At 36.9% G+C, this 23,873-nt stretch overlaps 1 protein-coding gene across 4 annotated transcripts in view; it reads left to right on the forward strand.

The window, feature by feature from the left end:
* The window catches only part of XIRP2 (xin actin binding repeat containing 2), a 75,317-nt gene extending 55,311 nt beyond the window's left edge, over positions 1 to 20,006 (forward strand). For 3 of the 4 annotated variants that reach the window (XM_081261260.1, XM_081261261.1, XM_081261262.1), the window contains 3 exons: positions 305 to 9,656; positions 11,919 to 12,052; positions 17,968 to 18,158. In XM_081261260.1, coding sequence (XP_081117386.1) covers positions 305 to 9,656; positions 11,919 to 12,013 — 9,447 coding nt within the window. In that variant the 3' untranslated portion in view covers positions 12,014 to 12,052; positions 17,968 to 18,158. Of the gene's footprint in view, positions 1 to 304; positions 9,657 to 11,918; positions 12,053 to 17,967 lie in introns of all 4 variants that reach the window. The other variant, XM_081261263.1, reaches the window with a different exon arrangement.
* The last annotated feature ends 3,867 nt before the right edge of the window (positions 20,007 to 23,873 follow it).

Consider the following 23,873-nt stretch of genomic DNA (forward strand, 5'->3'; position numbering starts at 1 on the left):
TTCCCTGTGGATTGCTCTGCATAGCACATTAAGTAGAGGGTGAAAAATCAAGAGTATATGTAAATATTAAAATACTTGATTGTTGATACATCGGGTGGGGAGAATGAAGCTTTCTAAGTAAAAGCATATTCTAGGATCGATAGTAACAGGCTCTGAATATCACTCCTAAGGGTGTCTTTAAGTGGAGTAGATCACCTTTTTTTCTTGTGGAGATGTCACAGCAGAGTCCTGGTTGCAGATGGGTGAATGTCAGCACTGAGGGAGCCTCCACTCTTTATAAGTTTTGTTTTTCTCTCCCCTAAAGATTGATTATAAATATGAAGACTCTATAAAGCCATCATCTGTTGTGGGTTCCCCTTCCTCCTCTTACACTTCAACTAGCCAAAGGAAGGAAACGTCTGCTTCAAGATACAGTGATCACAGTATCATTTCCTCAACTCTGGCACAAGTTAATGCCACTCCTTCGGGAATGACGGAAGAATTTCCTCCTCCACCACCTGATGTACTTCAAACTCCAATAGATGTGACAGCATTTTCCCAGTCCCCTGAAGTCTCCAGCCCTCCTAAGAGACTACCAATCCCCAAAGATTTATATTCTAAGCAAAGAAATTTGTATGAATTAAACCGCTTATATAAACATATCCATCCTGAGTTAAGGAAAAATTTAGAAAACGATTATATCAGTGAGGTTTCTGAGATTGTTACTAGAAGTCAAGTAAACTCAGGGAGCTCAGTTTCAGCAGATGTGCAGCATGCTCGGTATGTTTTTGAAAATACAAATGAGAGTTCTCAAAAAGATCTGAACTCAGAAAGAGAGTGCTTGGAATGGGATGAAATCCTGAAAGGGGAGGTGCAGTCCATGAGATGGATCTTTGAGAATCAACCATTAGATTCTATCAACCATGGCTCTCCAGATGGAGGTGACACTTCCAAGGGCATCACTGATCAAGAAATTATTGCTGGTGGAGATGTGAAGTATACCACATGGATGTTTGAAACCCAACCCATGGATACACTAGGGGTTCATTCTTCTGTCACTGATGTAAATGTCAAGAAAGTGCCTGAGCTAGCCAGAGGAGATGTCCACACAGCCCGGTGGATGTTTGAAACAAGGCCATTAGACTCGATGAATAAAATGCATCAAAGGCAAGACGAATCGTCATTAGCAGTTATTAAAGACATAACCGGGGGAGATGTCAAGACTGTGAGATACATGTTTGAGACTCAACATCTGGATCAACTTGGGCAGCTTCATTCAGTGGATGAGGCTAACTTACTGCAACTCAGATCTGAGCTCAAAGAAATTAAGGGAAATGTTAAGAGAAGTATAAAATGTTTTGAAACTCAACCATTATATGTTATTAGAGATGGTTCAGGTCAAATGCTAGAAATTAAAACCGTTCACAGAGAAGATGTAGAAAAGGGGGATGTGAGAACAGCACGCTGGATGTTTGAAACACAGCGCTTAGACACAATCAACAAGGATATCACCGAAATTAAAGTTGTCAGGGGAATATCCATGGAGGAAAATGTCAAAGGCGGAGTGAGTAGGGCCAAGTGGTTACTTGAAACCCAACCTTTGGAAAAAATCAAAGAAGAGTTAGAAGAGGTCGTCACTGAAAAAGAAACAATAATAGGCACAGATGTGTCCAAAAAGTGTTGGATGTTTGAAACGCAGCCATTAGACATTCTAAAAGAAGTTCCTGATGCAGATCCTGTGTCACCTGAAGAGATCATAGGAGGCGATGTACAGACCACCAAGCACCTATTTGAAACGCTTCCAATGGAGGCCTTAAAAGACAGTCCTGATGTCGGAAAGCTTCAAAAAATCACTGCCTCTGAAGAAGAAAAAGGTGACGTCAGGCACCAGAAATGGATTTTTGAAAACCAACCACTGGAAGAGATACGAGAAGGTAAAAAACAGTACACTCGAACTGTGAAGCTTGAAGAAGTCGACAGAGGAGATGTTAGGAATTACACGCACATCTTTGAATCAAACAATCTAATCAAATTTGATGCATCACATAAAATAGAAGTGGAAGGCATCACAAGGGGTGCCGTGGAGTTAAATAAATCTCTTTTTGAGACAACACCGCTGTATGCTATTCAAGATCACCTTGGAAAATACCATCAAGTAAAGACAGTCCAGCAAGAAGAAATCCTAAGAGGTGACGTAAGAAGCTGTCGCTGGCTTTTTGAAACAAGGCCCATTGACCAGTTTGATGAAAGTCTTCACAAATTTCAGATAATTAGAGGAATATCTGCTCAAGAAATACAGGCTGGAAATGTGAAATCTGCTAAATGGTTGTTTGAAACCCAACCTCTTGATTCCATTAAATATTTCAGTAATGTAGAAGAAACAGAAAGTAAAACTGAACAAACTGCAGAGATTGTTAAGGGTGATGTCAAAACCTGTAAATGGCTATTTGAAACCCAGCCAATGGAGTCCCTTTATGAAAAGGTTTCATCAATGACTGACAGTGAAGAAATTCATAAGGGAGATGTCAAAACCTGTACTTGGCTCTTTGAAACCCAGCCACTTGATACCATAAGAGATGATTCTGAAACAACAGTCAAGTTACAGACTGTCAAACAGGAGGAGATCCAAGGTGGGGATGTTCGGACCGCATGTTTTCTTTTTGAGACAGAAAATCTGGATAACATACAAGGAGAGGAGGGCAAAGAAACCAGGCATATGGAAATGGAGATCCAACCTGGGGATGTCTCCAGCATGAGGTATAAATTTGAAAACCAATCCTTAGATTCTATAAGTTCCAATTCAGAGGAAGTTTTGAAAAAAATCAAAACCCTAAAAAGTGAAGATATTCAGAAAGGCAATGTCTTAAACTGTAGGTGGCTATTTGAAAACCAGCCAATTGGTAGGATAAAAGCAAGCCAAGAAGACAGTGGATCATTTAAGACAGTGACAGACATACAAGGTGGGGATGTAAGAAAAGGGTGCTTCATTTTTGAGACTTTTTCTTTAGATGAGATTAAAGAGGAATCTGACTTTACCAGCACCAAGAAGACAATTACTGAAGAAGTAATAAAGGGTGATGTAAAAAGCTACAGAATGCTCTTTGAAACTCAGCCTCTGTATGCAATTCAGGATCGAGAAGGTTATTATCATGAAGTGACAACAGTTAAAAAGGAAGAAGTGATTCATGGAGATGTACGAGGAACAAGGTGGCTTTTCGAAACAAGACCATTAGACTCAATTAATGAATCACAAACTGTGTATGTTATTAAATCGGTCACACAAGAAGACATTCACAAGGGAGATGTTAGTTCTGTCAGATACAGATTTGAAACCCAGCCACTGGACCAGATTTCAGAAGAGGCACATAATGTTGTACCCACTGTTGACTGCATTCAAGGTGGCAATGTGAAGACGAGTAAGCAGTTCTTTGAGTCTGAAAATACTGGGAAGAGCAATTACATAAAGACAGTGAGCGTCAATGAAATACAAAAGGGCAATGTGAAAACATCCACTTGGCTATTTGAAACTCACACAATAGACGAGCTAAGAGGAGAAGGGTCAGAATATGAAAATATCAAGACAGTCACCCAGGAAGATGTACAGAAAGGTGATGTTAAGCAGGCAGTGTGGCTCTTTGAAAATCAAACTTTGGACTCTATTAAGGAGGCAGATGAAAGCCCCACCAAAATGACCAAGGAAGAAATCCCTCCTTCTGATGTCAAGACAACTACATGGCTCTTTGAAACAACACCTCTTCATGAGTTTAATGAAAATAGAATAGAAAAAGTAGAAATTATTGGCAAGAGCATTAAAGAAACCTTGAGAGATCTCTACTCTCAAAAAGTTATCGAGGCTCCTGGAATTATCATTGAATCGGATGAAGTGGGAGATGTCCGGATGGCAAAATACAAGCTAATGAACCAATCATCACCCGAGATACAGAAAGAAGAAATCATCAGGGTGGATCTCAGTAATATAATGATGAATTTACTTTCCAAAAGAGACTGCACCAAAAGAGAGATCTGCATTAGTGAAGAGGAGAAGGGAAATGTCAATTTCACTAAAACTCAATTATTAAACAGATCAACTGAATTTCACGCTGAAAAGGAAGAGATAGTGAGAGGTGATATACAGCAAGCGATAAAAAACCTGTTGTCAGAGGAAAGACCTGCGAAGAGAGGCATTTTAATTCAAGAAGATGAAAGAGGAGATGTCAACATGACGATCTATTGTCTTCTTCATGAAAATGCCAGTGACACAATCCAGCGTGAGGAAGTCATAGGAGGTGACGTGAGGCGTACCATCCATAATCTGTTGTCTTCCTCATCAAATAGTAAAATATCTGAAAGGGCTAAAATCGATGCTTCTGAGAGGGGAAATGTTCAGTTTTTTACGACGTGCATAGAAACCGGAGCTTTGGATTATCTCAAACAACTCCAGGCAGGGTCTGATGAAACACTAATGGCTAAAAATCCAGGAGAGGAGGAAATAATTGGTGGTGATGTTGAGGGCACAAAACTTTTACTAAAGAGAAGTCAGTCTCAGGTGGAACGCACTGTTAGCGAAGCTGACATCGTTCCAGGAGATGTGCACAACACTGTTAAACTGTTTATGGCAGAGCCTCAAAGTTCCTCTCATGAGACTCACAAAGAAGGAATTGCAAAAGAAGATTTGAAATCAACCCTGAATTCCCTCAGCCAGGCCATCAAAGAGAAAGTAGTGGCTAAAACAGAAGAAACTATAAAAGGTGACATGCTAGCCACACTCAGGTCACTTCAGGAGTCAAGCCACCGATGGAAAGAATCTCAACAGCCAAGTGCCATCCCGGGTAATATTGAGCAAGCTATTGAGTGCCTTGAAAAGGCTACTAACACAAGGACAGAAATCCTGAAAAAGGAGCTTATTCGAGATGACCTAGAAAAATCCCTGAGGTCTTTGAAAGAAGCACAGAGAGGTTTTAAAGAAGTCAACAAAGAGAGAATAATCAAAAAAGATAACCAAGCTGGGATGGTTGGATCCTCAGAAAGGCAGGAAACAGAGATCCGTCAGGTGGCTATGCAGGGGGACAAGAAAAGTGTTCTTCAGCCAAGGCCAGGAGCATTTGAGCCGAAAGCCGGCTGGCAAGGGAGGGCAGATGCTCTCAGTACAATGAGAGGTGAATCATGTCATGGGACTTTAATAGAAGAAAGATCCGAGATTACTCTCCCAAAGGCCCCAAAAGGCACAGTAAAGATCGTTATAGATCGTGAACAAAACAATGATGCTCTTGAGAAAAGCCTCAGAAGACTATCTAATTCACACCACCAAGCTATAACAAATGTGTTGGAAACAGGCAGCAGAAAGGGTGTCCAGACTGATGCTACTAAAGAGCAGGAGCTCAGTGACAAGTACATGAGCAGACAATTAACTTCCACTGTATCAATGAAGGAAAACCTAAAGTCTACAGATTCAGAGACAGTGAGCAAGCTGAAGAAGGATGAAGTCCTCAACTCCACCCAATCAACCGCTGGATCACTTGAGAAGCAACAGACTCAAACCTGTGAATTGAAGAATGACCATCAGAAGACTGAGGCTTTCCATGCAAAGAGTCCTAAAAAGACCCAAAACATTAAAATACCCACAGAGGCACAAAGATCCAAACCTGGTCCCACCCAGCAACCAGGCAACATGCAAATTGCAGAAATGTATGAAGTCACAAGAGACTTTCAAAAGCAAACTGTGTTAAAGCAAGAAATGCAATATTCTAATAAGGATATAAAGAAAAATAGTATGAACCTTCAGCCTTTGCCTAAAGATGAAGACATAGCGAATATAACAGGAGCGAAAGTCTCTGAGAAAAACCACAATAAATTCAAGGTAACTGACAAAAAGCAGAAAACTGATAGTTATATGGAAAGCCAGGACTTTCTAATGAAGACAAATACTTCCAAAGACTTAAAGATGGCAATGGAAAGGTCCCTTAATCCAATCAACTTTAACCCTGAGAATGATGTAAAAGAAAGTGAGGGCTCCCTTCCTCCTCCATCTCCACCTCCTCCTCCACCTTCCAATGCATCATCTGAAATTGAATTTCCTCTTCCTCCTCCACCTCCTTTAATACTATTGCCTGAAAAAAATGAGTTTCCTCCCTCACTGTCCACAGAGAAGATAAGGGCTGAATTTGAAAACTTCCCAGGCCTCCCGCTTCCTCCACCACCAGCAGATGAGAAATCTGAAAAAGAATGTCAATCAATATTTCTCCCACCTCCCTCTCCTCCAGCTCCATCTCCAAAACCAGTCCATCTTCTTTCCTCCTCAGTTCCAGAAAAGCTCAGTGAAGCATTCATACAACAATATTCTCAAAAAGATGTCTTGAGCTCTCAGCAAACTCATTCTCAGTCTAAAGTCATAAAAGGAAAATCACCACCTCCTACATTACCCAAGCCCAAATTTCCCAAGATAATTGAAAATAAAAAGAACCAGCTTTTCCCAAAAGTTGAAGTGGAAGATTCTTTGTCAGACATGGAATATAAAACTACTCCCTTAAAGCATCAGAAAAGAGTAGAGACTCCAACTAGCAGTGAACACACAGAGACAAAGCAGAACACATTCAGAAAGAGCCTTGATGAGAGGAAACAGCTATCTATTGACTCTGTAAAGTCTCTCTCACAGACAGTTCCTGAAACTTCCACACTCAAGGGAAAGCAGATGGCACCTCTCATAAAATCCCACTCATTTCCCTCAGGTTCAGGACAACAAAGTCCAAAACCATATATGAGAAAATTTAAGACACCTTTAATGATTGCTGAAGAGAAATATAGGCAACAAAGGGAAGAGCTTGAAAAACAGAGAAAAGAGATGTCTTACTGCCACACTGTAAAAACAGAAAGTCAAAATGAAGACCTGTCAGAGCTGGAAAAGGAAACACTCTTACGAAAAAGAAATAAGGACGTCCCCCTACCCAAAATGGATTCAGAGCTTCCTGTGGCCCAACCCAACCCGGACTCTCAAAGCAATGTTCAAGTTGCAAGAGCGCGCTCTGATGATCAGCTTTCAATGGCATCAGCAGTGACAGTCTCAGCCACAAGGCTCCAGCCTGCGCAAGCAGCCTCCGAAGAGACTCATGTGAAAAAAGATGTCTTACAGAGCTCTAGGGATATTACACAATCTAAATCCACTTGTGAAATGAACCAGAGTCACCAAGAATGTACTACACAGCAGAAGTGCCTGGAGCAGTTGGACTTGCCCCAAAGCAAACCAGGTTCCCTGAGTTTCAAAGCGAAAACCATCAAACTTCCCACTGTAGATCATAGGGTGAAAGAAACAGGTGCCAACTATGAAAGTCACCTAAAGCACTCTCAAGTTGATGTTCAAGCTATTACCAAACAGCAGTTTCAGGAAAGTGAGAAAACTGAAGCAAGTACAGAGTACAGTAATAAGCAATCTGTGACTGAAAAATATCACCAACTACCTAAAAAGGAGAAAAGAGTGACAATTCAACTGCCTACAGGATTTTCAGAGAAAAACCATGAAAGAAAGCCCAAGATTGTTCCTGAGAAACAAAGAAAATTTAGGGAACCTGTGAGACGAAAGCTTCTAGAGACTGAAGAAAAAAATCAGGGGGCATCAATGATGCGTTCCAAAGAAGAGAGATTGATAGTTGAAGGCAAACAAGAACATTTGAGTAATAGGTCAACACCAAAGGCAGTCAAACAGAAGATTATTGATGCACACTGTGATTCACAGACTCAGAATTTTCAGCAAACACAAATACAGACTTCTGAAAGTACAGTTGAACATAAAAAATTGTCCCAACAATGTGATAGTCTGCAGGAAAAAATATGCCTCAGAGACAAGGGCATCCACCAGAAGCAAGTCTCCTCCAATACTAAAGATTCAAAGCAAGAGATTACACAGAACAAATCTTCATTTTCCTCTGTGAAAGAATCCCAGCAGGATAATGGAAAATGTGTTGTAAATATATTGGAATTCTTGAGAAAACGTGAAGAACTTCAACAGATTTTGTCTAGAGTAAGACAGTTTGAAACAGAGCCAAATACAAGTGGCCTTAAAACGTTTCAGACACTGTTAAATATTATTCCAGTATGGTTGATAAGTGAAGAAAAAAGAGAATATGGAGTTCACATTGCCATGGAGAATAATTTCGAAAAAGTCAAAGAAGAAATAGCACATATTAAAACTCAAGCCGAGGATATGCTTGTGTACTGTGAAAATAAAATTCAAACAGCCATGATAACCTCCAAAACAGGAAAGCAAGGAAATAAGACGAGCAGTCTTAATGAAGCATCCTCAAAAGCATCTAATATTAAAACCAGCTGTAATAAAAACATGGAACAAAGAGAAAATAAAATTGTAGAAGAAAAAATAGTGCACCACCAAGAAGCAACTCATCAAGAAGCTACTATTCGTAATCACACAAAAACCCATGAGGAAATTAAGCTGGATGACAGCAAGATCTCTCCTCCCTCTTTAAAAACTCGACCACCATCACCTACTTTTATAACAATTGAATCTAGTGCCCGAAGAACAGAAACCTCAGCTAAGGATGAGCTTTCTCAGTCCCCTAAAAAGGAAAGTTGTGTTGAACCCCCACCAAGAGGGCCAATGCCACAATCATCTGGAATTCTCAGAGCAAATACCTCCCCTTCTCCACCCAGGAGTCGCTCTGAACAACTTGTCAAACTCAAAGACACGACGGCAAAGTTATCCAGAGGAACCGTTCCGTGTCCTCCAGCACCCCCAGTTCCAATTGTAGAGAAGAGGACTGAAATCATCAGGTCCCCAGCAACACTCCGTCGTCAAATAAAGATAGAAAGTCGGGACAGAGGCTCTCCACCGACGATCACGATACCTGTGCATGTGAATCATGCTGGAGGTGGTTCCTTCAGAGAATCCATGGAAGCTCAAGAGGAAGTTAGGAAAGTGGAGAAAAGGGCGACATATGTTCATAAAGATGGAGTGAATTCCATCAATGGCATAGGGCCGGACAACGAGAGTTACGATGCAGTTGAAATCATCCGGAAGGTAGAAGTGCCATGCCGGTCAGAGCTCATGCAGAGGTATGAAGCAAACAATCGAGCGGTTCAAATGGCTGAAAATTTTGTGAAGGACCATGAAAATGAAATAAACAGGTGGTTCAGGGAATTTGAAGATGGCCCAATTTTTGAAGCCAAGGCAGATAGAAGAGTTTATGCAAATGGAGAAGCAAGCCATAATATAAAACAAGAGAGTAGTACATTTTGTAAGGAGGAATTTGGATCAACATCTTTAGGAAACACTAATTTTGCAGACTTTTCTTACAAATATCCCATAGAGTTCCAAGAAAAAATTTCTGTTAAGCAGCCCAAAGTACGCTCTGAAACAAGGTCTATAAGCGAACATTTCTCAGGCATGGATGCATTTGAGAGTCAAGCTGTTGGGTCAAAGGTGACAGCTTCATCTTCACATAGCTCAGAAGCTGGCAAATCTGGCTTTGGCTTCAAGCATGCCCCACCGACCTATGAAGACGTTATCGCCGGTCATATTTTAGACATCTCTGATTCACCTAAAGAACTCAGGAGGAATTTTCAAAAAACATGGCAAGAGAGTGAAAGAGTTTTTCAAAGTCTGGGATATGCAACATCAGATGCTTCTGCAACTGAGACCACCTTCCAGGAGGGATCTGCATTTATAAGTGGTAAATGAGCTTGAAAAGTGTGAACAAAAATTAACCTTGTTAAAGGCACATGTTCCAAAGCCAACATGATTTAAAGTTAAAAGAGCAATAACCAAATAATATAACCTAAAACTAACAGCTTTCACTGTATGCTTCAGTCTTCCTTACTATGATGGCTTTTTTATTAATTTTTGTTTACAAAACAATTTAGTGTGATGCTCCTGCACTGTGTGAAAATAAGAAATATATTGATTACTGAAATCTATATTTGTCAAGGTAAATAAGGCTTTGTATAAAGTCACAGATACAATAATAATCATTATTGTGATTGTATTACTATAGCTATATATTTGTTAATTACAGATCATAGTACATTGTTAAAATTCCTTACCTAACATTATTTTATTCAATTGTTTTAAATTATATTAGAAAGCATCCTTTGGACTAATGTTGAATTGATGAATCTTTAATAGCATACTTAAGTGGTCTTTACAATGAATTCGAAATAGGCTGGTAATCATCCAGGAGACTTTAGACTCTTCACATGGACTTTAAGGATTTTCCTGAATCTATAACTCTAATAAAAGTGGAGGTGTGAAATTAGACCTTTTAATTATTTAATTATTGTTATTGCACTTGAAAGAGTTAGCTTTCTGTGATGCCATATTTTTCTGTAACTGCTTTTTCACCTTTCTGAAAATTTGCTCCAAATGATACCTCAATTGACCTCTTTCACAGATGAGCATGAACAATATATTTTTTAAAATTGATTACATTTGGAATCAGGAAAATTTAAATCATATGAACTTAATGCATGTTTTCTAACATCAGAGAGCAGCTCATTTCATTATAGTTTCCCTACTTTTCACAGTAAATGAGGTTTCATGATAAAACGATTTCACATAATGAATATGCATCAGTAATGTAGTCCATCCTTTGGATAGATTGATTTTAAAAAATGGCAAGCTTAAACATAAGAATTGTTGAAACTAATAATAAGGCTAATATGGTTTCTTAATTTGCTTGCTTCTGGCATAATTAAGCCAAAATTATGCTAAATTTCTGATAATACAGCTCAAAAGCACAGTAAATGTAAGAAAACTAATGTTTAATCTAGAAATCTGTCTCTGCCAGAACCGAGTAGGCATAGGAGTCCTCTCAGTAGCTCAGATTGAGCATCTAAGTGCTAAAGTGTTTATTTTTCATTGTTTTGTATAAAGGAACTTGAGCGTATTTGCTCTTATATGTAGCTAGTGTGAAAACTTACTCTCATAGGATTGTTGTGAGAATTAAAAGCAACACTAGAATAAAATTTCTGTATCCTATATGAACACCAGTTAGTAATGTAATCATATTATTTATAAGGATTAACATATGCATGAAAGTTTCAGAAAGTGACTGAAGGAAATGAGTAAGAGAAGTAGGAAAATTTCAAAAAGTAGACATAAAATCCAAAAAGCACTAAAATCTAAAATCATTTAGGTAAAGAACAAATGTCCCTGAGCATTTCAATAATTCAAGTCTCACTACGATACAGTTAAGAGTTGGTGTCATAGTCAACACCAAGTTGTTAAAAAAAAATATTCAAATACTGTACATTGTCCTTGGCTTTAAAAATATGTATGTATTTTTAGAGATCTATACAGAATGCTTTAAAAAATAAAAACTTTGAACCATGCTCAAAGTGGTGCTCAGCTGTAATTCCAGCAAAAAGGTAGGCTGAAGCAGGAGGTTCACAAGGTCAAGGCCAGACTTAGTAATTTAGCAAGACTCTGTTCCAAAATAAAAAAGGGCTAGAGGTGTAGCTCAGTGGTAAAGTACCCCAGGGTTCAATCCCCAGTAACACACACACACACACACACACACACACACACACAAATAAAATAAAATAAAAACTTTAGATCAAGTTAGATATCAATTTCTGTGTATATGGAAAGCTCAGTTATCTGCAATGATAACTTTTCTCAGGGCGCCCCATGACAGTTTACTACAAATATCTAATATATTCAAGTTAATAAACACTTTATTTACATAAGTGTGTTTAAATAATAGAAGTCAATTTGCATCCCATATTAATAGTGGAGGAATTAGAGTGGTGTTGCTCAGTGTACCAAAGCTTAGAACCTGTTGATAGCATAGACTATGTTCAGAAGCAACATAAAGATAAGTCTTATAGTTTTCCACCTTAACTGCATGGCCAACACATATGTTGTGCATTTTGTTATGTTTCTACAGTTGATTGAAGGTAATACTATTTAAGCCTTTATACATTTTTATTTTTAGAAGCTGCTGCTCCAAGACAAGGAAATATGTATACTTTGTCAAAAGACAGTATATCCAATGGAGTGCTTAGTGGCAGACAAGCAGAGTTTTCATAAGGCCTGCTTCCGATGCCACCACTGCAACAGTAAACTGAGGTAAGATGCTTTGAGGTCTTTGGCACAGATATTCAAAAAACCTGTAGTACACGTATAACATATGTCTCTAGGAAAATGCAGATTTTTCCAGGTCTTTCTGCCATCAGTGAACACCACCACCTCAGGGGATGTGCTCATGATCTTTATGTAGTGCTCAGGTAGGCTGTGACCTTTTTCCTTTTGGAATTTTGCCTTCCAAATCAAATCAGAAGGAATACTTTTTTTTTTTTCCAAAGGTGGAAATCACACAGGTAAGAAATACCAAAAGTTACTGTTTAAGCCAATGTTTTTAAGTTAGTTCTTTAAAATCTATACTCTATATCAGGAATCAGTAAACGTTTCCTATAAAGGGCCTGATAGCAAATATTTTCCACTTCTCAGACCATACTATTTTCATGCCACTGAAATTTTATTGGAAGGCAAGAGCAGCCACTGGTTGCTGAACAAATAGGTGTATCTGTAATTGTATCAGCCTGGCTGTGTTCCAATAAAATTCTATATATCAAAACAGATGGTGGGTTAGAGTTTGTATATGATTAACTGAGACTATATAAGTTTAAAAATGGAATTTAGAATAATAGCAGTGACAGGTCAGGGAAAAACTCTGTTTAGTCTCTGTAGCAATAGAGTGCCTTATTGACACAGTTACAAATGCACTCATTTTCTAAAACTCTTGAAGTTAATGCAGTTAAATGAATGTGACATTTGTTAAGACTTTCATTTAAGATGCTAAAATGGAGTTATTTTGCTGAATCTAATGTGCATCTCTCAGATTATAGCTTTCCTGACTTTAATTGACAATGTCAAACACCTTCATTGTAATGTTCTTTCCCTTTGGCTCCCATGACAACACGGTATAATGGTTTTACCCCTACTTCCTGAGTATTCCTTCTCAGCCACGTGTGTGGGTGACTCACTCTTTGTCTATCAACAATATGTTAGAGTTCTTCAGAAATCTATTATAGGAATTTGCTCTTCTCACTGTTACTATTGTTTCTGGTGAATCACATCCATTCCCATCACTTAAGTGATGATCCATCCATGTGGTAATGGTTCTGAAATTTATACCATTAGTCCAGATTTCTCCTCTATGCTTCATATGCTTCTATCTCAATGATTAGGGTATTTCTCCACAAGAACAGCAAACTGAATAAGACCCACTTTTTTCTACCAAAATCCTTCTTAGACTCTATGGTCTGATCTGTATGCCACTGTATTAGTAAATGACATTAATAGTAACTCAGTAATCAGTACACAAAATTATTTTTGAGTCCTTCCTATCTCATTTGCCACATTCAAGCCATCATCAACTGCTTTCTCAAAAGCATCTCTTGAGCTGTATACTTTTCTCCATCCCCATATCCTAGTTATCTTTCAGTGAATGTCCTCTCTTACCTGAACTAATACAAGTAATTGATCTTCCTACCTTCAATATTTCTTACCACCACAACCAACAACTCATCCCATGTTCCGTGGTATGGTAAAATGCAAATCTGATGTCACTTCATTATTTAAAACATATAATGGTTTCCCCATCCAAAATAAAAAAATCTAACATTGAAACATCAACTATAAAGCTATTCAGAATCTGGCCCTGCTTCTTTCTAACACATCTGTTGTCCCAGCTTGTCCCATTTACATATTGTTTTTTGATGCAGACTGAATTTCTTTCATTTCCCTCAAATTGTCATTCCCACTTCCTACAGGAAGTTTCCCACACACCTGCTCTGGCTCTCTACCAGGCTAATTAATGTTCACACATTCTTCAGACCTTAACCAAGACTATATCATCTATGAAGCTTGATTTGACCTCATGGATGGGTGAAGTAAGCTTCCCATTAGCTGATACAACATCTCCTTCACACTTGATACAAGCTAATGTAATCACCCTCCAAAGCCAGCTGTATAAAGTTTGTTTGTCTTCCCAACATCAAGTAAAAGTTGACATTATAAAGACTCAAAAATATTGAGTCAATGACTAAAATATACATTTAAATATAAAAATATACATTTTACTAAAAAAGATACAAAAATTCACATAAATTTGTGGTTAGTAATTTGTTATAAGTGAACACTTTGCAATCACTATCAAGGTCAAGATATATAGGTTTGCCAGCCACTCAAGTATCCCCTGTCATGTGCTCTGTCCTGAACACAATCTGCTCACTCACTCACTCTCTCCCATGAGTAAATAGTATCCTCTTTAATAATCACTTCTTGCTTTTTGATAGTTTTGTTATCCAAATGTGCTTTCCTAGACACCATACTTTACTTCTATCCATTTTTTAAAGTTTAATATGTGTTGAAAGCCTTTTTTTATCTTTTATTTATTTATCTATTTATTATTTTTGTAAGGTATGTTTCCCCTTCATTTATTTTCTTTGTTGAAGAATTTGTCAAGAGCCCAGGACATTCAACCTGTAGACTTGTCCAGTCTGAAACTACTGATTTGTGCAGTTCAACATGCACCTCCACCTCTGTGTTCCCACATAATCAGCCAGTGTAGATTCTGGATTAGGCTTACTTTTGACACCTTTCACAAGAATATAGGTAGTGTTGCCAAGGGTACTGTGAGCACATAATATTTAATTGCCTGTCCTTTTATGATCATAGCAAATATTAAGACTTAATATCTATAGTCATTCTTTCTTTTTCACTTTTTAGAATATTTTTACAAGGAAGCACTTCCTGTCATCTGCTATTTGTTTATACAGAGGTACATTTGGTTGAAGAAAGAGAATAAGTTCATGAATCTTTTATTTACTAATTCATATATTGGCTATCTATTCAACAGTATAATGGAATTGTTCAGTCAAATACAAGAATTACCATTACTGAAATTGAAATCGCTCCCTAAGTTATTCCTGAGTCCTTTTGCACAAGCTAAGCAGTCTGTGAGAACTTCCTCATCTAATAGGACTAAATGTTCCAGGATATCTCAAAAATGTCCTGTCCTAGGGCTAGATTTAGTTATCTCAGCAAGCCTTAGTTTATTTTAATGAGAAATGTTATTATAGGGCAACAATCTTGATGCTCATTCTATTGGGTTAGTCATTATTTCTAAACAACTCTTAGTGGAAAGAGCTAGTAAATACTTATGTATACCATATATAAAAATATATAGTGATATTTCTAAATCAAATTCAAAATTGTACTTGTCTACTTGGCCTCTTCTCCACTACCTCTGTATCTCCTTTCTTCCACTTCAGGACTCCTAGATCTCAAAGACAATGGAGACTACAGAATTAAGTTATTCCATATTCATTTGTATGGCACTCTTAGAATAAGAAAAAAATATACTAACACTACATTATATTCCAAATATTTTTTAAAAATTACAATTGATTTTCTCATTTACCCACTCCTCATTTTTTGTTATACTGTTGTAGTACAGTGTCTGATCACACAGCCACTACATACCATATTATTTCCCTCATTGCCTTCACTTTCTCTTGGATAGTAAGAGGATATTGATGCCTACTAGCAATCCTGATGTTAATATTTCTATAATTATTCTGGTTACTGAAGCTTGTTTTCTAGCCATGTCTTCAGAAAAGGCTCATGGAAACAGTTTCCCTATGTTTTTATCTACTGATAGCAATTTGTGATCTTTACAGTGGAAAGCTAGTTTTGTTGAAATTAAATGCTTGACTTAGAATTACTTTCATTGAGTATCTTAATTGCATTTTTCTCATTTTTCTGGCATAAAGTGGTAGAATAGTCTGATAACAATCTAATTGTCTTTTCCTTATAAGACATAGCCTTCTTTTTAAGATACAAAGTACTTCCATTTTTATTTAAAGTTCAGTAATTTTACTAAAATAATTTGGTCATTCTGGGTCAATAGTGTTAATTACCTAATGTGCTCTTTCAAAATATCATTACATACTTTTCTATATCAAGAAAGTTACTTTAGCTTTCTTCTGAAGGAATTCCCATTATGTATATATTGGCTACTTTTTTTTTCAAGTGCTAGGGATTGAATCCAGGACATTCTACATGCTAGGCAATCTACCACTGAGCTACATCATTCTTACACTAGCAATATATTTTTATTTTTTTTAATATTTGTCTCCTTCTCTGAAATCCTTTTTTAAAATCTCTTTCTTTATTCTTTTTGAGTAATGAAAATTTCACCATTTACTCTCATATTTCTCAAATAACTTTCTGTTATGTTTATTTGTCTTTGTCTTCTAATATATATATATATGAAAGTTTATTGTGTTTATTTATTTTTTATGTGGTGCTGAGGATTAAATCCAGTGCCTCACATATGCAAGATAAGCACTCTACCACTGAGTCACACCCCCAGCCCTAATTGTTTGGTTTTTATTGCTGAGATTTTTTTTAAATCTTCTACTGATTTTCCTAATTTCAATTTTTTTTCTGATTTTTTACATCATTTATGAGTTTTTCTAATTCTGATGTATGTTGTTCTTTCAGGTCTTTTATCACTATCTTAATGTCTTTTAGATCATTTTGAAATACTAGGTTAATTTTTTAAATCTCTCTTTAGAACATGTTCTTCTGGCATGTTTTTGTTGTCTGTAGGAATAATGTAATACCCATTACCACTTTATTCTCTTACAATAACTGCATAAAATTTTACTTCAATAGATTTTTATGGTTCATTTTTGTGAGAACTTAGTTTTCCATCCTGAGAAGGAGATGAAATTCAGGACAGATTTTCCAGCTCTACTCCACTACTCCTAGGTATCTAGGCTTCTGGACTTTCCTGGCTTGTCTCCTCTCCAGATCTTGGCCCAGACCTTCACCTTCATATCTGTTGTCATTATCCCACTCAATTTTGATTTCACTCCTGTATTATCTTTCTCAGTTTGAGGTTCTGTTCTAAAAGTGCATCCTAGTGGTCAGTTCTGAGGATTTGGCTAAACTAGTCTCTTCAGTCTTTCTTATCACAGGACCCTGGTAGCCCCTGGCTCCCAGTTTTAGCTGTGATTCTCTCATTGACTGTGTCACTTTCCAAGAAATACTTTGTGGTCTCATATCTTCAGGCCTTTGAACTCCTTCCTCACCCCTCTGCTGTCACCCATATAGATGAGATTATCATGCCGGTCTCCTGCCTAAGGGTGATTAATCCAAAGCCCCTAAATTGTCACTTAGGGGCTGGGGATGTGGCTCAAGCAGTAGCTTGCTCGCCTGACATGCGTGCGGCCCGGGTTCGATCCTCAGCACCACATACAAACAAAGATGTTGTGTCTGCGGAAAACCAAAAAATAAATATTAAAATTCTCTCTCTCTATCTCTTTAAAAATAATAAAATAAATAAATTGTCCCTACTTAGTTTTGTTTTGAATGTTACCCATGAGTGTAAGATTTTTCTATCTAGTTTATGTATCTGCTTTTATGTGTAAGTTCAGAGATAGTCAAAACCATGCTGTTGCCTCAAACTAAATTCAATTCTAATTTTATCAAGCACTCTACTTGTTTATCTCCCTAAAGAGACCTGATTAAAAAGATGGCATAGGCAAACTTTCCAATTCACTCAAAATCTAGGTAGCAAAGAAGTTCACATAGTTGATTCATCATGTGTGTGTGCTCTTCAATATTTATTAAGAATCATAACCCCTCACATAAATCATTAAGTTAACACAGGTTTGGTACTGTCATTCAATAACTGCATATGAATTTCACTGTAATATCTATTATACCCAAACCTGACATACATCATCAAATTCTAAGAATTGTGGATATACATATATCTTGAGGGGTACCAGTGATCAGTGTTATCTAATAGCTATGTGTTCAATTAATAGGGTCACTTCTATTGGTAGTAAATTAATTTTACTAAGTCTCTGACTCACTGTTAAAATAAAGAATTCTCTAATTTGCTAAGAATTTACAGTAAGTATATAGGACATTAAGGTTGTTTTTTTTCTCTCTCTTTTTGGCAGTTTGGGAAATTATGCATCACTTCATGGACAAATATATTGCAAACCTCATTTTAAACAACTTTTTAAATCTAAAGGAAATTATGATGAAGGTTTTGGACACAAACAGCATAAAGACCGATGGAATTGCAAAACTCAAAGCAGCTCAGTGGACTATATTCCCAGTGAAGAACCAAACATATGTAAAATGACTACAGCAAACACCCTCATACTTGGAGATCTGACTAAACATGTAGATACTGGTAATGGTGAATGGCAAAGGGATAATTTGAGAAAGTTGGGGGAGAGAGGAAAATTGAAAATAATTTGGCCTCCTTCCCAGGAGATGCCGAAGAAAATCTTCCCTCTTGAGGAAGAGCTCAAAATGAGTAGACCTAAATGGCCACCTGAGGTGACAGCATCTGAATCCTCTGAATTTAGAGGTGAATCACTGATTGAACATGCTAAACCTCTGGAAAATAAGGGACAAGAACAAAATAACCTTTCTCTCCTGCAGCCTTATCTGCAGTCCACCCACATGTGTCAGACAGAGGATGGTACAGGAATCAAAGAAATGAAAATGTATGAAGCAAGAAAAGAGGAGAAGAAGGAAGGAAATAAGAATGTGCAAGATAAGCTGAATGAGGCTGAAGAGGCAGGGGATAAGAGAAAAAGTGAAATGGATCTCAATGACAACAATAATGTGGTTGTGCAGAAGGCTGAAAAGGAGAAAAATGAAAAAACGAATGAACCTGACAGTGGAGAAGTTTTACAGGTTGCTAACACGGATGATGAGGTAGTGCTGGAAAATCACAAAGAGAATTTGAATAAGAATAATAATAACAATTATGTAGCAGTCTCATATCTGAATAATTGCAGGCAGAAGACATCTATTTTAGAATTTCCTAATCTATTACCACTGTCGAATGACACTGCAAGTGAATACCAAATTAAAAAGTTAGAAAATGCGTCTAGAATCTCTGAGTTACTTGGGATATTTGAATCTGAAAAGATATATTCAAGGAATGTACTCGCGCTGGCCCTCCCGAAACAGACTGACAGAGAGACTGCTGGCAGTCCTGTGCAATCTGCTCCTACCCCAGGCCAGCAGAGGCGCTTAACTGCAAAGGGGAAAAGCTCAAGGGTCTCTTCTGATGCAAATCTCTTAAATATTAAAGGCAACCATTCACATAACAAGAATTTACACTTTTTCTTTTCTAACACTGTGAAAATCACTGCTTTTTCCAAGAAAAATGACAACATTTTTGAGCGTGATTTAATAGATTCTGTGGATCAACTGAAAAACATGCCTTGTTTGTATTTAAGGGAATTTGGAAAGAAGGCTAATCGTTGGCATGGGGAAGCAGTGGTGGCAACCCACAGTAATGGAAACACAAGTTTTGACGCTCCGAGCCATGAGCGTACAGCACAGCCACAGCTCTCCAGCTCGGAGGGCCAGTCTGAACAGCTGACAGTGGAAGAGCAGATTAAAAGGAACAGGTGCTACAGTGACATGGAATGAAACAGCACTGGCCCTTTGCCATCCATACTCAGGTTCAGAGAGACACTGGTGTTCTGAAATAAGACTGGCTGGACTTTTGGAAAACTTGTAAACGCAATGTTCAAAAATCTCATGTTTCACAATGGAATATTTCTTGTATTACACTTCATAACTTTTTTTTCATAATTCATTTGACTCTATGTTTGTTCTGAATGGAATGAAGAGATAAAGCAATATAGCTATGTTTTCCTCTCAAATGCCACTTTCGTATATCACTCTGATTTCCTCTATTATATCATGGGTGAGAGTCTATACTGCTGAGATTTATCACAATTCCTCTACCTTCTCCACAATTTCTGCTGAAATAAAACTGAATCACCTGGGGTGCAAACCAAGGTACTTCTGTGACTTTTTTTCCATGATACATGCTATCATTCTAAGTATTATGGTTTCCTCCAACATTTAAAAAATATTTGTCTTGGGCCAGGGATTTACATCCTCCCCACACACATATAAACAATCTTGGAAAAAATAAAACACTAAACCAAAGCCATGACGTTAATAGGAAATCCAGAATTTTCATTCTCTTTTGTGCTCTATATTTTTAAAAGGGTTGTTACGGTTCTTTAAGTAACTACATCTATTGAACTATCAAAGAATGTGTCTATAAACAAAGAAAAATGTTTTCCCCCAGAATAATATGGAGTTCATGCTCAGAAATCAACTACACTAAAAAGCTTTCAGAATTTACTCAAATAAATTATGCATATAACAATGTTATTGCTTACTCTATGGTATAAATTAGTATAAAATTGTATCACTACCATTTGTCAAATGTTTAAAAATCATATTTGATGAATGTTGTTTTTTTCTTACAAGACATTCTTTTAAAAATCTGGCTCCCAAATTATCTGCTGATTTTGCCTTTCCTCAAATACATTTGATGATTCTAACAGGAAAATTTAAAATAAAAACCTGCATGAATATAAATGTATGGTTTTGCATAAATTTGAAGTACACATGTATGAAACAGACCCTATCCCATATTCTCCTATGTAAACACAAATGGTTTACTTTCTATAAATATGAAACCAAAATGCAGTGTTGAAAACTCTTTCATTTTAGAAAGTATAGTAAATTCCTTCTTGTGAGTTAGAATATTCTCAACAGAGGTCTAAGATCTACATTATATTAGTTCACTAAGGCTGCCATAACAAAACACCACAGAATGGGTAAAAAGGAATATTTCATCATGGCTCTGTAACCTAGACATCCAAGGTCAAGGTGGAGGCAGAGTTGGTCATCCCTGAGGCCAATTTCTGGACTCACAGGTGGCTATCTTCTCACATGTTCTTTCATCTATGCATTCATACCCTAGTCTCTTCCTCTTCTTTAAAGGGCACCACTTGTATTTGACTATGAAACACCTGTTCTAGTCACTTTTGCATAACCGTGACCAACATACCTGATAAGAACAACATAGAAATTTTATTTTGGCTCATGGATTTGGGCCACAGGGTTGGCTGACTCTGTAGCTCAGGGACTGAGGTGAGGCAGAACATATGGTGGAAGGGCATGATGGAGGAAATCAGCTCAGGACATGGCCATCAGGAAACAGAACTTTGCTCACCAGGGACAAAATATAAATCCCTAAGACACACTCCCAGTACCTTCCTCCAGCCACACCCTACATGACTTCAATTACCACTCAGTTAATCCACATCAGTGGATGAATCCCCTGATTAGGTTAAAACTCTGATACTATAATTATTTCATCTCTAAACATTTTAGCATTGTCTCATACATGAGCTTTTGGGAGACACCTCATATCTAAACCATAAAACTTCCCATATTATTTCATTTAGCTTTAATTACCTCGTAAAGGCCCTATTTCCAAACAGTCATATTAAGTATTAAAGCTTCAACTTAAAAGTTTTTTAGGGATTCAATTCAGTTCATAACACTCATTTTTATCAAATATAATTGAATACGTGAAAGTCTGCCAAGAAAATGGCAAACCGTGGGGCTACAACAGCATTTTTTTAATTTAAATTAAATTACTACACCTTGCTCTACTCTTATGTATTCTTAGTGGCACAGAATTATTTCTACAATCATTTATGCTAAGTAACACAAAGGTTTCTATATTGGAAGAAATAATTTATGAAAATTCATGACATAACATCCTAAAGCGTAGTTTCTTAATATCAGTGATCCTTTTACAAAAGAGACTATTGCTTTACAAAATTCCTCTCTTGGATCTCTAACCATTTAAATCTTAGCATCCAAAATTCCTCTCTTGGATCTCTAACCATTTAAATCTTAGCATCCCAGTTCTTTACTCAATTATATTAAAACTTAGCACTAAGATAAGCTAATGTATAGATCAGGGAAAATAATGAAACTATTCATTGTTCTTCTGTTTAATTTATTTAAATAGCGAAGTATTTTTCTTAATCTTCTAAATCAGAAATGGTATTATAACTGTTGGTTGCATCACCTTTTTAAACAACATGTAGGATTTTACAAAAATTCAAAAATGTTTTAAATATTCAAAAACATTTTATTTAGCAATGTGTTCACTCTAATTATGACAACTCTGCTAGCTAAATAGCAAGCTTTAGGAATTGTAACAGAGTGAATAACTAAACCAAGAGAAATCTACTTTCTCACAATTCTGGAGGCTAGAAGTACAAGATTAAAGTGTCAACAGGGCTAGTGTGTTCTGAACCTCTCTCTTTGCCTAGTAGAGGCCATCCTCTCCCTGTATCATCACAGGTCTTCCCATGTGTCTGTGCTCAACTTTCTTCTATGATAATTCCAGTCATAATTGGTTGTTAGTACCATCCCTAATGAGCTCATTTCATCCTAATTACCTCTTTAAAAGTCCCATTTCCAAATGGTGTCACATTCTGAGGTACTGTGGGTTAGGGCTTCTGCATATAAATCTTACAGGACACAGTCCATCCCATAATAGACATTAATCACACTTGATGTTTAGTGTTTTAAATACATTACTATTACTATTTTGAAATAACTCCTAATAATTTTTCACTTAAAATTTACATCACAGGGATATGTAATAAATGTATGGTGCAAAAAACTATATTTCCAGGAACAAAATTATCTTACAAAGCAATCAAGATGGGCCCATGATAGACCAAATACCATGCCAGAGGGGCCTGTGATGGTAGAGTTTGGCACTTAAGGGATTTTTCGTTATTTATTCAAGACTGGATCTTCCAGTGATTCTTGTAAAGCATTATGTCTCCCAGAATATTGTGCTGAATTGTCTTTTGCAGCTTCTACACAATCAATCCTTGTGACAGATTTGGGGCTCTAGGCAACACTTTCTTGGAATTGGGACAATGGTTTTCCCACAGTGCAGTAAAACTGAAGAATGCAAACCTGCCACCCATTCCCAAATGTACAACCAAAGTATGTATCTGGCATATTCCCCCCAAACTAACAATTTTCTACAAACATCTCTAGAGTAATTTCTAAAGGCACATTATTTCTTCAAAGAACTGGAAGATAGGAAAGAATACTTGCTCTGCTGTGTTTTGTTAGTTACTGACTACTGGTTACTATGCAATTGAAGAAAATGAACTTTAAAAGATAATCACAGATGTTGAAGCAAAAGAGAAATGCAATAAATTTTTCCCTCTCTCTGGAAACATTTCTGAGGAGCAGGATGATTTCCAAACCTAATGTAAAATTTTCGAAATCTGCAGGCATTAACAATAATATGAAATCTCATCTTCAAAAAGCAACTTACATAGACATTAAAAATAAGATACAGATGTGGTTTGGATTCAAAATAAAAGTTCTGAAAACACTGGAGTATTCCTGAAGAGTGCTGAGCCTCAATCCTCTAGAAATTAACTCTGACGGAAAACAAGAAATATTTTTGAATAAATATAATCTAAAAGTAATTTAATCTCAGTGTGGATGCCATCCTTTGGCAAGGTTTATTTAAGGCACCTAACAATCCATTTTATGTGAATGTTTTCCCTCTAAAATATTATTAAATTTTTTAAAAATTGTAGATGTTTGCATGCAAATGAAGTGGTCAGGGAAATACTAGTAGAATATACACAGGATGGTCATTATCCTTAACATGGTGCCTTTTATAGTAAATAAGAATCAACGGAGAATGGGTAGAAGGCCTGACTGTGGAATCACCAGCCAATAGCCATCCCACCGACATTTATGGAGCTACAAGGTATATGTAGGCAGACTGAATAACAACAATATGCATAAGTCATGGTATCTTTCATATAAAGCTCTTCAATTAGAAAAAGACATTCAAAAAAGTTTTTAAAAGAATATTTTCAGTGTTCCATATGGCCCAAGATACCCAGGAAAATGTGTCACCACTCAGAGTTCTGTTAAATTGGAAGACTATAGACTAAACAGGCAGAAAGTG

This window comes from Spermophilus citellus (assembly GCF_964194105.1).
Source record: "Spermophilus citellus genome assembly, chromosome: 11".
Lineage (NCBI taxonomy): Eukaryota > Metazoa > Chordata > Mammalia > Rodentia > Sciuridae > Spermophilus > Spermophilus citellus.